General features: G+C 40.4%; 2 protein-coding genes across 2 annotated transcripts; one reads left to right on the top strand and one right to left on the bottom strand.

The window, feature by feature from the left end:
* The first annotated feature begins 691 nt into the window (after positions 1-691).
* LOC135469222 (uncharacterized) lies at positions 692-10,312 on the top strand. The gene is made up of 6 exons (XM_064747802.1): positions 692-848; positions 4,344-4,404; positions 5,035-5,209; positions 7,123-7,343; positions 8,200-8,478; positions 9,591-10,312. The coding sequence occupies exons 1-6, from the start codon at positions 843-845 to the stop codon at positions 9,941-9,943; spliced, it is 1,095 nt and encodes a 364-aa protein (XP_064603872.1). The 5' UTR covers positions 692-842; the 3' UTR covers positions 9,944-10,312.
* Positions 10,313-14,288: 3,976 nt separating this feature from the next.
* Positions 14,289-15,028, bottom strand: LOC135467016 (forkhead box protein N2-like). The gene is made up of 2 exons (XM_064744769.1): positions 14,640-15,028; positions 14,289-14,364 (listed from the first exon to the last, which is right to left on the bottom strand). Exons 1-2 carry the CDS (start codon positions 15,026-15,028, stop codon positions 14,289-14,291), a joined length of 465 nt encoding a protein of 154 aa, XP_064600839.1.
* Between the last annotated feature and the right edge of the window lie 324 nt (positions 15,029-15,352).

The following is a 15,352-nucleotide window of genomic DNA, read 5'->3' as shown; positions in this document are numbered from 1 at the left end:
CAATCAAATAAATAAATGATCAAAAATTGGATTCGAAAGGCTTTAACTTGCATTAAACCGAAAACCATGTACAGTATACAGCTAGAATTGCTGGCTTCTCCTGCATATGATTGACATTAAGATGGATATAGTTATTTATGCCGGTGCTCAGCTCGTGTTTACGTAACCTAGTAACATCGGGGGTAATATGTCCACGGACGCCAGATAACGGTTCTTTTTCTGCAAAGCTTCCTGTCGGCATAGGATCGGAGCAAGAATCTGTCAGTACATGACGACCTCTGGATTTCATTTGGCGTCTGCACGGAATCAATTATGGCCTCCTAATCGTTATAAACATTAGCCGTTTCTTCGGCATAATCTATTGGTATTGTACGAACAAAAGGTTGGAGTAACCATTCCACGGGTTTACTGGCGTATTGATTTATTAGTGAGAGATTTATCGATTAGGATTTAGCGAATGACATTGGGGCTGCGTGAAGTGTCGAGTTGCTTATGCTGAAGCATGGGCGATACAAGCCTTTAAACCCTGGGGTCGTCGTATGACTTGATTTCCAAACACACCCCTGCCTTTGTGATATCCACCACACCCACTTTAAGGGATATAACAAGGCTTTGTTAAGAAATGGGTGTACAAAGCTGATCAGCAGATTGAGCAATCAGTGAAATGATTTTCATAACAGCAGTAAATCCAATAGCTTATCTTGATCGATTTGGGTTTTGTGCGGATGTGTGTTTTGTGTCATTACAAACCAAAAAGGGCCGCCATCATCAGCGCCAGAAGACCCAGGGGAACGCTGTGCAGCTTCTCTCCCTACTAAATTAACGGTCGCTGCGACGTAGTTATGCAGGTAAGACCGTTAACTACAATTATTTTATTTCTTTATTTATTTCATTGCTGTTTTACTCCCTACCTACATTATAATTGAAATAATTCACTTATACGACGGCGCTCAGAATAAAGGTGAGAGGACACTGGGGAAAGCCCGGGGAAACCATGACCATGGCTGTTGATGGTTGTTTCACTCGTACGACCTGAGAGAAAACACACAGAACGCATTGGTGAGAAACTACGAAATCATTATGCCACGCTAGCATGCAAACCACTCGGCCACGGAGCTCCTAATTATTTTTCAAGGGGAAAATCCGCACTATTTTATTCAAGCCATAATTTGCCAAAAGTTTCAAGACAAGTGGAGGAATTCAACACTGTTTCACAGTTTGGTTAAAGTGTGAAGATACGTTATTTAACTCGACCTGTGGTGGAACCCATCGTCGATACCCAGTCATCCAGACTATGACGACGTGTGGTGGAGCGAATCACAATTACCTTCATCAAGTATATGGCAACTTGTGGTGGAGTCCATCACAGTTACCCAGCCATCCAGGTTATGGTAACATGTGGTGGAGTCCCTCACGGTTACCCAGTCATCCAGGGCATGACGACGTATGGTGGAGCCCCTCACGGTTACCCAGTCATCCAGGGCATGACGACGTGTGGTGGAGCCCATTACGGTTACCCAGTCATCCAGGGCATGACGACGTGTGGTGGAGCCCATCACAGTTACCCAGTCATCCATGGTATGGCAACTGGGTAATCACAGTTACCCAGTCATCCAGGGTATAACGACGTGTGGTGGAGCCCATCACAGTTACCCAGTCATCCAGGCTATAGCAATGTGTGGTGGAGCCCATCACAGTTACCCAGTCATCCAGCGTGTGGCGACGTTCAATCGATCAAAGTCGATCAATCACTCATTTCGGGTATGGGGCGCCCTGTGAAATCCACCAGTAAGCGGTCAGATTCACCTGCGTTATCTAATTCATCCAGGTGAAGACGGCGTGAAATCATGTGAGTTAAGATCCACTGTGGACGTCTTTTCGATGGGAAACACTGACTTGTCTACATGGGAGCAAATGGCACGACAATGGTGCGTCAGCAGGTATATCCAGCACGTTGTATTATTTACCGTATACAACTTGTGCATGCTTTTAGCTTATGACTTTAGTCTTGAAATACTAAAATCGTAAGGCCTAGTATGAGACTGAGTTGAAGTTGAACAAACGATGGAAGAAAAGCTGTGGGACATGTGATAAAGTTCGTCAGATACATGCTAAACTCTGTTTTTTTATTCTGGGCCCTGTGACTTTTGTCACCCATAACGGTCACCGCCGCCGTATACGTTAAATATTCCTATGTACGGGATTTAAATGTCATCCAAACAAATAAAATAGATGCATAAATTGATAAATCTTTTGTGTAGTAATTTGACAATTTGAAAAAATGTCCTCAGGATATATGTGTCCTTTAAATTCAGGATATATTGCATTTCTGTTTTCTTTTCAGGATTTATACTGTGCATGGATTTATATCACGCATGAAATGTATTCATTTATTTTTTTATCGGTTTTGTTACTTTATGTTATGAGAAATTTAAGATTTTTAATGATACCAGACTACTCACTGATTCTTCCACACTAAAAGTGAAACAAAATATCAGATTACTGAAAATTCTTCAACAGTAAAAGTGAAACAAAATGCTTGATTACTCGTGAATTCTTCAACATTACAGATGAAACGAAATGTAAGATTTCTGATTGATTCTTCAACAGTACAGATGAAACAAAATGTCATATTACTGACTGATTCTTCAACAGTACAGGTTAAACAAAATAATAGATTTCTGATTGGTTCTTCAACAGTAAAGGTGAAACAATTTATCAGATTACTGATTATTTCTCAACTGTACAGGTGAAGCAAAGTTCTAGGTTACAGCTTAATTCTTCAAGAGTACAGATGAAACAAAATTTCAGATTATTGATTATTTCTTCAACAGTACAGGTGAAACAAAATGCCAAATCACTGATTGATTCCCCAATAATACAGTTGAAAAAAAAATGCTAGATTACTCATTCATTATTAAACAGTACACGTTAATTAAAATGATTTCTGATTTATTCTTCAACTGTACATGTGAAACAAAATGCTACATTACGGATTGATTCTCCAACAGTTCGGATGAAACAAAATGTCAGATCACTGATTGATTCTTCAACAATACAGATGAAACGAAATGTCACATTACTGATTGATTCTTTAATAGTACAGGTGCAAGAAATGTCAGATCACTGATTGATTCTTCAACAGTACAGGTGAAACCAAAATGTCAGATTACTGATTGATTCTTCAGTAGAACGTGCACTTCTGCAATACTAATTTCACAAAAAGCCCTATTACTGATTGGTTCATCTACATTACTGGTTTAACAACATTACAGAATACTGTTGATTTCGTCTTCAATAAAGGTTAGACAAAATTCCAGATGACTGAGTAATTTCCCTAAACAACAACTTAATTCTAAACCATTGGCTTCTACACGCCTGGGAAATCCCATACTGTTACACTGGCTTCAATGGGTCCTACAAACACTTGATCAGACTGATGAATCCAATCTGTGGGGTATAGTGACTAGGTTCAGTTGACGCGTACCTAATTACGTGTCAGGCGATATGGTCACCTCCGTGCCCATTAGATAATAAATCTCTTAGGTACTTTGGCCATACCGATGGATTGCATGGAGCCACTGGGTTTTAATGAAAATTGGCTGCGAAAATTGATCCTTATTGCTGAATTGTTGTTTTAGAGATTGCAAACAAGTAGGTCGGAATTTCTATTTAGTTCATTTGTAGCTTTGAATATTTAACAGATTGATGAGCACAGAAACCCGGATTTCTAGTCATTTCTGGGATTTTCTGTTCAACAGTCACAAGTCATTATTTATTTGTCTCGCAACGAGACCTCTCTTTCGAGCCATACAGTGAGCAATAAAAAATAATAACATTCATTCGGTACCTATCGAGGCTAATAATGATATGTTTACAACGATAATGATCACCAAAATCACGATAATCACGAGACGGTCCGTCTTACGTCGTCACTTAAGCAAGACGAAACTGAAGCAGATTCCACGATGATATTTCTGACTAAAGTAAAAATTTGGAATACGATCTTAAAGCTTATTTTTGATAATTAGAAATTTACAAATTTGTCCACCTAATCATTGTTATCGTAAGACAAATGTTTCCAAATGTCAACTTCTAGTACCAAGGACTAAAGGTCGCAAGTTTTTACTTATGTCTGGAACAACTTTTGTGAAACCTTAGCTCGAGAAGAAAAAATTGCTACCTGGACATGTTTAGTAAGCTTAAATGTTATAATTTGTGGTTTTGAAACGTTTTGAAATTACATGTATTTTTTATATACTTAATAACTTGAGATTTCTATAATAAGTCAATCAATGTATCCATCTAGCTGTCGATTTGAAGAAATTATATATTTTTTTCAGATGTCTGCCGCCATTGAAATGATTTTGGTGGCAGTTTTACTGGCAATAGTCGGTCCACCAGGTATGTTCAATATTTGCTAGTTTGATTGAAGTTTAACGTCAATTTCAAAATCATTTCGGTCATATCACGACTGTGCCTCCTTGTAGCAAGCGGTATCCAATACTGACATATTGTAAGTGCTGCCACTTCGCCATGCCGAAAACACCAGACACGAGCCCCAAGCCAGTCATTGTATAATAACACGGGGTCGACCAGCGCTTGATCCATTTCTCTAATGCTTAATGCAAAGCGAGGCAGTCTCATGATTACCGATGTTAAAGTCTCGGTAGTTCAAACAGAGGAGTGAGACAGGTTCCTCTACCAGTCATCATTGTGTATTGTACGCACCGGTGGCTAGAATATAGACGGAAGACTTAAGAATTGTATGGCATTCTTATATATTGAACCAGCATATGACATGCATGTTAAAAAATGTAAAGTGCGATTACACCAAAAAGCTGTGAAAGAAAAAGCTGGTAATATAGTCAAATTGCATTTGAATTGGTAATGGTAATGTTATCGGTACCGGTTCCATTCTGCGGTTTTGTCTTGAAACCACAGAAAAATGTCTGAGGTGCCCTCTTTTTGTAAGATTAGATTTAAGATTAGAGTGTTTGCAACTATCGCAATATCAGTATTTTGTTTTCACAGCTCCCGGCGGCTCCGCTGCTCAATCTAACTTAACGACTTTGGTGTACTACAATCAAACTGCCACGTGGGATGAGGCCACTGAGGCATGCGGTCGATTTGGTGGATACTTAGTGCACATCGAAGACGATAACAAACACGCGGTCGTCATGGCAACCATTCAGCAGCTGACAAACAAGTATGTGTTGGAAATATTCTCGTTAATTCTCTTAAGTTCGATATATCTGTTAATAACCATTGTTAAGGGACAATGGACCTGTAAATCCTGTCCGAGGCATGGAATCTTAAGATGGGCGATATCAAATCATTCGTGTTGAAACCAGTGGGCTTAAAGTAAATCAATACTTCTCTCTCTCTGGCTTTAACATTACCAGCATTACTAAAGCTTTAAGTTGTTAAAACGACACGTTTTTTCAGTTTTGATGATGTGATGTGTTTCCATGGCGACTGGTAAATACAATAACAAACTTTGATAAACATTGTATAGTCTCGTAGATCCTCGTTTGTATCGCGTTAGCGGCGAACAGTATATGGCATGGGAACTGTTACAAAGTTCCGAATGCAGCTATGACATAGAGCCTTAATGTGACCCCAATAAACTCCACAAGGTTTGCACACGAACTGCGTCGTATTCTTGTATCGCGCCAATTTATACAATTCCTTGCATATGGAACAGAAAGAAGCAAGTCAACCTATTTTTTAGTAATTACCTGGAAGTACGAACAATCCGAGCATATTTCAAATGAACGAAATGTTTATAGCTTTAAAATAGAACAGCTCTGGATTTGATTTGAACGAAAAAGGGGAAACATGTTGTGCTTCATTAAAATAGTTCTTGTAAATCTTTGTTGTGCTATGTTTCTTGTTGTATAATTTAACGTAATCCACCGAAATCAAAATTCCCATAAAAGACAAACCAAACATGTCTGTAATTTTGTCCAATAAACCGAAATATCAAAACAAACATGGCGTAAGGATTCAATAAATAAATTATAAAGACAGACGCGCCTTACTTGTCATTTTTGGCACTTTTGACTGTGAGCATTCCAGGCTAGTGACGTTTAGTAAATTACAACTAACATAACTGCATTACTTTTACTTAATTTGGCTTAAGGCAAGGTGATAGGGAGGGGTTGTACGTTACTGCCTTTTAAGCATATAGATGAACAGTCGGAATAAAACCCGGGATAGGGTAAATTGATAAAAGGCCGAATTCCACAAGTAATACGTATGACCATTTGCCAACTTCCACACTGCTGTCACTGCTCTGGTCTTACTTTCTATATTGACGTTTTTATATCGTAATCTACTACATCTAAATATATTCGGCATCCGGTTTTAATGATTTTTGTTTACTTCCCTTAAAACCGTTAACCATGTGTGGTTAGAAATGATACGACCTACATTAAATGCCACTGAGCTGTCCAGAGCGTAACTACTAGTTGCCTCAACTAAGGCCGTTGACCATGTGTTGTTAGCAGATACAACCCACATTATATGCTACCGAGGTTTCAGGAGTGTATCTCGTGTATCTCCCCTAGAACCGTGGACCATATGTGGTTAGGGCAGATACAACTCACATTATATGCTACCGAGGTTTCAGGAGTGTATCTCATATGTATCTCCCCTAGATCTGTGGTCCATATGTGGTAAGAGCAGATACTACCCACATAATATGCTACCGAGGTTTCAGGAGCGTCTCTCATGTGTATCTCCCCTAGATCTGTGGGCTATATGCGGTAAGAGCAGATACTACCCACATTATATGCTACCGGGGTTTCAGGAGCTTATCTCATATGTATCCCTAAAAGAATTGTGGGCACTGTGTGGTTAGGGTAGATATTACCCACATTATATGTTACCCTTTTAAGCAGAGTACCTCATATGTATCTCTCCTAGAACTGTGAACCATGTGCAGTAAGGACATATTCTACCCACATCAGATACCACCGAGGTTTCAGGAGCGTGTGTCATATTTACGTCCCTTACAGTTGCCCTAACCATACGTGGTTTGGGCAGATACTACCCACATTAGATACCATTAAGGTTTTTCTGGCTTTAATGAACGTAACTTTTATTTGCTTTCCCCAGAACTATTGATCATATCTGGTTAGGGCAGATACGGCCTACCTTAGACACCACCGAGTTCATTTGGACAAACACGTGCACTCCAGTGACCTATAACAACTGGGGATATGGGCAGCCCTCGAACGACAACTCGGAGCAATGTGTCAGGGTGGAGATGTCTTCCCAGACGTGGGAAACGGCTCGGTGTGGATCCAGCGCCGAGATTTTCTGCGAACACAGCAGCAGTAAGTTTTGAAAGCTAGGCACTTGAAATAAAATTGAATCGAATGCAGTCAAAATGTCTAATAAAATAACAAATAAGCTAAATCTGACATGTTTTATATCCCAATTTTGTGGAGTTGAAAGAAATGAGCCTTGGATTACTAACAGAGGATCATGTAGACCTGATGTAGTCCTATTGTTTGGATCATTCGAACTGTTTTGTCCAAATTAAAATATCTTTGAACACTTGACGATCTTAATTTACGTTCTATTATGTTATGAAACATTTTTGGTCTTAAAATCTCAGTCCCAGAAACCTCAACATTTTTATAGACGTACTTAATCTGTAAGCTTTGCAGCCATATTTCTCTCCAATACAAAGAAGATTATAATTACAGACCAACAATCCGTAACGCTAGACTATAGTATCGCTTTGTGGGAACACAAATTCTCTGCTGAATTGTGCGTATATGACGACTGGGGAGAAAGTTTCCTTCATTCTCAAACTAGCTGAACTGATATAATGAATATATCGGAACTTTGCAGAGCACTGTTTCCTTCACTGTTTTCTCTCTTTAAACTGCCGTTTTATTCTTATTTGCTTAACGGACAAACGGGGCCTTGCTGTCTTGTTGCTACTATCAGACCCGTGGACAATAAAGTCACATGTTCGAATCCAGCTCTGGCATTTTCGACTACTACTATAAATCTTTAAAGGTTTGCGGGTACCTAGCAACGGGCGATGGTTTACCCCAGGCGCTAAGGCTTCCTCAACCCATAAACCCGTGAAGTGAAAAATTCTGGATTACGGCGTTAAACATGAATGAACCAATGAATTAAGACACCCTGCCATTGGTTTGTAAAATGTTCTTTTCCCAGAGAAACCGTGCATGTACGAAGCACATGAGGAAACGGACTTGGATATTCCGGTCACACTATTAGCAGAAAATGTCACGGCGAAATCATCCACCGAGTGCCAGAACCTGTGTAGCGATGATGATTTAAGCGGCAATGAATGCTGGGCAGCAAGTTTTTCAAGCTTAGTGAGTACGGGTGTATGCAAGCTGTACCGACACCAAAGCATCCAGGCTGTCCAAGACTACGCCCACATGGTAAATACACCTGGATCGACCCTGTGGTTCAAGAAATGCCTACAAGGTACACGAACACATGTAGGCCTCATTAGTAGTTGTATGTATTGGGGTGTTAGTCGTGGATACGGTTTGGGGTACGGGTGCTGATTGAGATTGGGACAGGGGCAAGGTTTGGGGTGGGGGTGATGGTGGGGCTTTATCAAACATGTACTCGCGTACTGATGGGGTAGGGAACGGGTTATGGTGAGGTATAGGGTATAGTGGTGCTAGTGGGAGTAGCGATACTGGTAGAGGATGATTGCGGTTGGGATATGGGTTCAGTACACTAAGACTAGAACTAGTTATCATGCAAATGAGCATTGTCTTTTGAGGATATACCTTCACATAACGATACCTATCGTTAAGTATCATGGTAAAACCAATGTGCTTTGCAGCAGTAGTTATGTAAGTGTCTGACAGGCGTAAATTGTAATCCCAAACACCATTGTTATAACGATTAGAATTTTTACCAACAATTTAAGACTCTTAAATATATACCTAAGCAACCTGAACAGAAGATTATACTAATCCCAGTGACAGTACATATGTAAACTGAAGGGAAAAGCACACCAATACCACTGACAGGACCTAAGCAAGCTCAAGGGGAAAGCACACCAATACCACTGACAGGACCTAAGCAAGCTCAAGGGAAAAGCACTGACAATACCACTGACAGGACCTAAGCAAGCTCAAGGGAAAAGCACACCAATACCACTGACAGGACCTAATCAAAATTAAGGGAAAAGCAGTGACAGTACCTAGGCAAACTGAAGGGTAAGGCATACTCATCACAGTGATAGTACTTAAGCAAATTTAAGGGGAACGAAAATAATCCTAGTGACAGTTCCTATTTAAGCCGAAGGGAAAGGCACACTAAAGCCCAGTGACAGTACCTAAGTAAACTGAATAGAAAAACACACTAATCCCAGTGGCGGTACCTTGGCAAACTGAAGGGAAAGCACACTAATCGCGGTACCAGTTATTTTTTTCTTTCTGTGGGCAGATGAACTGAACGAACGAATGACCAGGAACTTCTGGTTAACATTAAACCCCATTGAAACAGATCTTTGCCATCACATTTGTCCAAAAGTTCCTTGCCGACGATATCCAACTTAAATCAATTTTGTTTGTCAATAGGTGTGGAGCGACCATCCGTGAAACTCGTGTCGGCGGGGGGAGAGTGGAACGAGTACAAATGCGATACAAACACCTTTTGGTTTATGTCCGAGGGGGAATGCGAGTGCCCTTGTCAGACGCTAACAGAGGCGGAACGACAGGCTTTCATCGGGGACATACTCTCTTCTCTGACCATCAACATATCAAATCTCTCCTCCGTTCGGCGGAAGTACTACAGCGTCGTCGAGAATGACGTCGTGACCCTGGGGCTGGGTTACAGTGGCGTCATCTTCATCGTCATCACATTACTGCTGATCATTCTCTCTGACGTCGACGTCCTCATTCGGGGACGAAGTGCAGTTTTCAAGGGGTAAAACTAGCTCAGAAGACAAAACCAATTTTTGTTTTGTAAAAGTTACCTGATATTTAAAACCCTTGAGGCGGGGAACATTGTCCGCCTGAAACAAGTGTGTCCACGCATATTGCTCTTAGGTAATTCACAAGAGCTGCGGTGTAAGACGAGGAAATGATGTCTATTTGCAGAGCAGGAACCAACTGCTAGAGGCGAGAAATGTCTCATCGCGCACGTTCAGAATGCGTAATGATGTCACTATACAGCTTTGCTCAGAATCTCTCTCGGAATAATGTCTGGCAGATTATCCTAAATATATATGATGTTTATCAACCAAACTCATGCAGCCGATGTCCTAAATTACAGGTAAATTTTGGAGTTTCAGATGAACTGTTACATATATAAGTCAAATATAGTGACGGTATCGAACGGTTGTAACTATTTGCTCAATTCTCTATGGTATGTGTGTGTATATATTCTTTGTGTGGTCCCGCTTTATGTACGTTCAACGTAGTCTATATATGTCTGCATTTTATGATTGGTCTCATTCCTTTGTCTTTTCCCTAGCCTGATCCTATTACTGAATTGGTTTATGGGCTGATATTAGTAAAACAAGATATAACTGTGATATGTGACATCGTCACGTGGTGTGATTGTGAGATAATGAGAATACACGTACGAATTTGTACAAATAACTTAATAAATTGATCTGAATTACAAATCAAATACATACGCTTGCAATGTTTACCCGCTCGTTACATGTCAATGTAGTACATACATGTTAAATATATGTTAAACCACTGAATTATGTGTACGGTAGGCCTACAAGGAAAAAGTTGTGTTCACCGACACCTTAAGCAAGTCTTGAGTCTTTATGCATAAAAAGAGGCATTGCAAAAGTTCACTTTCAAATTTATCAAAAAATATAACTGATTATCCAGGTATTTTGTCTTAAAGATGAATTTAGTTCAAAGTACATTCGTATGCACAGTTAACGAATAAAACGTAGTTTGCCATGCTCACATCACCAAGATAATACACAGCAGACGGGAGTTGTCCACTGTTTCAAAACGAGGGGGCGAAGGCCTCTCGAGTTCTCAAACATTGAGACCCAGACACCTAACGGATTCCCTTTTTGCAGCACTTGGTATCATGTACAACTGCGTTTTTTTTTCTATTCTAATATACCATTATGGAATAATGGAGCCATTAGAGGGAAAAAATAACACTTAAAACAACCGCTCTCCCCTTTTTGTTAAAATGTAACGGTCTAGGTTGTTTTGTTATGATTTTGGACACGTTCATTCGGGTGGAAATGGTAGGTAATAAATCTTCCAATCAGAGCGTTGCGCGTGACAGTTATTGACCACCGCTCCATGTCAGTTAGAGCTCTAAATTTGAACATTACAGGATTGCGACGATAGAGAAATGACGATTTTAGGTCAAACTAATTAAAAAAAAACTGTCAGAAGTAAATGATTTATTTCCTGGAGAAACTTATAGATGCAGTAGAAGTGTAAGTGGAAAGTGCTTCCTGAGATGGTAGCGTTGTCGAGAATTTGATGACCATGTGGAGCAGATTTCGGCAGGCTAACTTCTTCAAGTCGGCTCACACTCTGTGTCTGGGTGAGGTAGGTATGGAGCCAGGGATCCGACGGCTGGGAAGAAAAAACGGTTGAGTGTAAAACACTGCTGAAAGAGCGGCGTGGTTCTTCATACGGTCTCCATTTGTATGTAACTCTTCAGGCTGCACTCTTCCTAATGGACATTTACAGACATTGGTGTTTTCCAACACCAGCGTGGCTCAGAACAGTGACTGCAGTGGCGCAGAGACAGTAGTTTGTGTACTACCGACTGAGTTCTGCATCACGGGAAGTGTCTGCCATCATCGAGCACAAGTTGTTCTCTCCCATCGCTTGCTTGCAACAATACCAGCAATCCGCCGCTCTTGGAGGGGTTACAAGTAAGAGAACGTTGAAAAAAGGTATCGTTGCTCATGCTTATCCAGATATAGTACCTAGATGCTTGTTGTTTGATACCACCTCTTTACATACGTGAGGTAAGTGCCTATTGGCCACATGATGTCGGTAACGGTAAGTGATTCATCTTTAAACTGGACCTCCTGACCAGTAATATGTAAATTCATTTTGCCTTTGTCCTCGGAAAATGTGAGCAGTCAAATTTGGAAAAAAACAGACGTTCTGGCTGCACAACACAGCCCCTCCTATTTTATTAGCGAAATGGAACCGTCCCAGCGTCCATGACGAGCACGGCAACTGTGTATTGATTATCAATTTGAGCACACTACGCTCACCCTTGCTTTCAGTATTAAAGTTTTTGGAGGTATGCTAGGATGTTTATTATTAATGCGATGTATATCTTGAAAGTAAGATAATTAGAAAGACTCTCTGGATTGAAAACATTTTCAAAGATCTAACTTTGAAAATGAACAATAGAAAATTTACACAGAAGAGATTTCTCAATGTTTGAACTTTGCAGAAAGTAGAAATTACCGAGTAGATAAAAAAATCTCTGAAGGGGGCGGAGCGGTGGCCAATTAAAGAAATGGATATCCAGAATATATACACATTCATAAATTCTAAACTCAAGGAACGTTTAAGACCCAGACACATAACGGATTCCCTTTTTGCAGCACTTGGTATCATGTACAACGTGTACCATACATGTTGTTGAAATATTTAAAGTGAATCAGTTAGGTTTGTCTTCATCACATAGCTCAGTCTGCATATTAGTTGCTAGGTAAACCTCTGCGTCTGCGCATCTCATGTCGTCCCCAAATAGTTTACATATTGAGCTCTAGGAAATGTTTTATACATTACCCAGTTTTCCCTCAAATTGTTTTTGCTGAACGATGCGTGTTATAGAACTACTACTAGTTTACCTTTACGAATCGTACTTTCGATCGTGTTTGATTCCATGATTATTGTCCAAATGTGTACATATTTATGTCATGTGATTGATCCAATGTATGTAAATAAATGTTTCACGAAATCATTATATAAATCTGTGTAAGCCACTTCCAGAAACAAGCAATGCTGTTCAGAATCACTTCTACGTTGATTTCAAACTACCAACTCGTTTGCATACTTAGAAGCAGTTGTTTGCTTTTACATTCATAGAATGCAGAGCAAAAGAGACACAGTATGCCTACAAGGCTATCTCCCATTAATAAATCAAGCTTCATTTATTTCACTGCTGAAGTAGTGAGGTACATGTATATTTAGAGCAAGTCGACCAAAAGAATAAAGAAAACAGTAATATGTTTGTTTTGATTGGCATTTATTCCCAGGTTTGCATTTCTTTCACCTTATTGTTAACTCATGACGTCACTAAGAAATCTGTTCGAAACCAAACTTTGGTTTTAAGCAATATTAACAAAGAGTAAGATACTAAGTAGAATATCTTATCTACTAAAGACAGGCACATAAATGTTGAGAGCACTTCATACATACAAGCAATACAAGTACGAATATATGACATTTCTAAACATGATCATGTGAGCAAACTCTGCGTTAAGAGTCTTGAAACAACGCAAAAACATAACAAACTGCACCATACTGATCAAAAAGGTCAAGAACTCTAGTAAAATAGACCTTTCTTCTTGCGATATCGTGATATCTGGTGTGAAATCTGTCGACAGGCACGACTCATAAAGACAGGGTAAGTTGAAGTCTTGATCCACCACAGACATTTCGACAAAACACGGCAGAGACACGCTCGGCGAATAAGCAGCCAGTGTCTCATTGACGGAAGGGAATTGAGGTACAAAAGGAATGTTCTCAATGCAAGATGGCGCAACTTCCGGTATCACATGTGTATTTTGATTGGATTGGAAAAGCCCGCTGAACTCCACATCGAGGCTATGAGGGGAGGTAACTCCTCTTCTGTCAAGGTCATTGTTTCCGTGCTCAGGGCTGGATATGTCGCCAATAGTGTCGTAGCCGCTACTGTCAGATGGACTGGACGAGTAGAAAGAATCACTGCTGGATTCACTATTAGGGCTAGCCGGGTCAGACGCAGGTGGGGTGGGGAGAGAGGGGATAGCACTTAAATTACGTGGACTGAGCACTGGAAGATGGTTTCCGTCTGCGTTACCCGGGCGAGAGGTAGGGAGAGAGATTGGAGCGGTGGAAACAGAAGTTGGTGAAAAGCTGGTGACAGTAAACTGGTTTGTATCTGTAAAATGACACACTTGTAGCTGGAATATCTTAGCGGGACTAGAACTGGTGTTTAAGATGTTTCTGAAGGCTTCAATCCTACTGGTTAGCGTGTAGACGCATCCTTCCCACAGACCAGTGGTACTCACTTCGTCGAAGTTCTTTCGTAAGGCGTTCGGTGCCATTCCTTTACTGGTCGGGGCGGTAATCCCCTCGGGCAAAGTTCAGTAGACTTTTAGGCATTATTGTCCACAGGAAAGCCGATCTATAAAAGAAATAAACATAAACATGCTATAATTAAGCATTGGTAAGTTATTCACTGTAAATGTTCTGTCACATGTAGGATTACAAAAGGATATCAAAGAAAGAAGAGACCAGTTATTGCCATAGAGCATGGTGGAATATTTTAACGGTGATTAAACTTGCAAACGAATGAATAAATGATTGATGTTAAGGATACATTCGCAGCATTTCAGTCAGATCCGGAAAATGGCTCTGAACTTGAGCAAACTGCTCGCATTAGTAGTAGAGATAACATACCTGTTTAGAACGCCGTTTCGGGGTTTCTGGTTTTCCAGGCCAATCTTGGTGAAACATTTGGTTTTAGACAGGCTATGACGAATAGCATTTTTCCAGTGTTCTTTGCTAGAATTGTGGAAGAACGCATACTGCGTTTGAATGTAACGGTAAATCTCACTGATAGGAAGACAGAAATTCGGAGATCGCATGATAGACAGGAAGATGAGTTCGGTGTAGGAAAAGTTGGGTTTTCGAGTCTCGTCGGCATGGTCAAGTCCCTCATAAATGCTGATAAACTGATCGATGGTGTTCCGGAGATGGTCTTGGCTGACTGTTGCACACGGAGTGGTCATGGCCTGGCGACTGGGAGCAGATGACGCTCGGTACTTGAGCAAACTCCTGTACCACATCTGTGTCGTTCTGGAAACTCTCGCTGAATTTTCTCTTGTTAGACATATTGGAATAGTAGTTAATCCCGGAAAACTTGCACTGTTAGCGCTGATGTGTTGTTTTACTGGTAATGGGTCACAGAGCAATGATGGTGACCTACTCCGCAAGAACTTATTATTTATATGATTTACTGATCTTGAGTAAACTATGCTGAGTTGGTATGTCAGGTACTCATTTTAATACATTGTAATCATCTGACTTACTCGATGTCAAGTCAGACTTCAGGCAGCAAAGGGAGATGCCTCACAGGAAATGGGTGATTTAATCCTTGAGTTAATTATCTC

This window comes from Liolophura sinensis, chromosome 6 (assembly GCF_032854445.1).
Source record: "Liolophura sinensis isolate JHLJ2023 chromosome 6, CUHK_Ljap_v2, whole genome shotgun sequence".
In the NCBI taxonomy this organism is placed as follows: domain Eukaryota; kingdom Metazoa; phylum Mollusca; class Polyplacophora; order Chitonida; family Chitonidae; genus Liolophura; species Liolophura sinensis.
This window is presented reverse-complemented; position numbering and strand designations above follow the sequence as displayed.

Excerpts from the sequence above, each read along its gene's own strand:
- LOC135469222 (XM_064747802.1), top strand. Across the intron at positions 5,210-7,122 it reads ATTCAGCAGCTGACAAACAA|AACTATTGATCATATCTGGT; the intron begins GTATGTGTTGGA and ends TGCTTTCCCCAG. Across the intron at positions 8,479-9,590 it reads GTTCAAGAAATGCCTACAAG|GTGTGGAGCGACCATCCGTG; the intron begins GTACACGAACAC and ends GTTTGTCAATAG.
- LOC135467016 (XM_064744769.1), bottom strand. The coding sequence starts at position 15,028 with ATGTGGTACAGGAGTTTGCTCAAGTACCGAGCGTCATCTGCTCCCAGT. Across the intron at positions 14,365-14,639 it reads CGAAACGGCGTTCTAAACAG|ATCGGCTTTCCTGTGGACAA; the intron begins GTATGTTATCTC and ends TTTCTTTTATAG.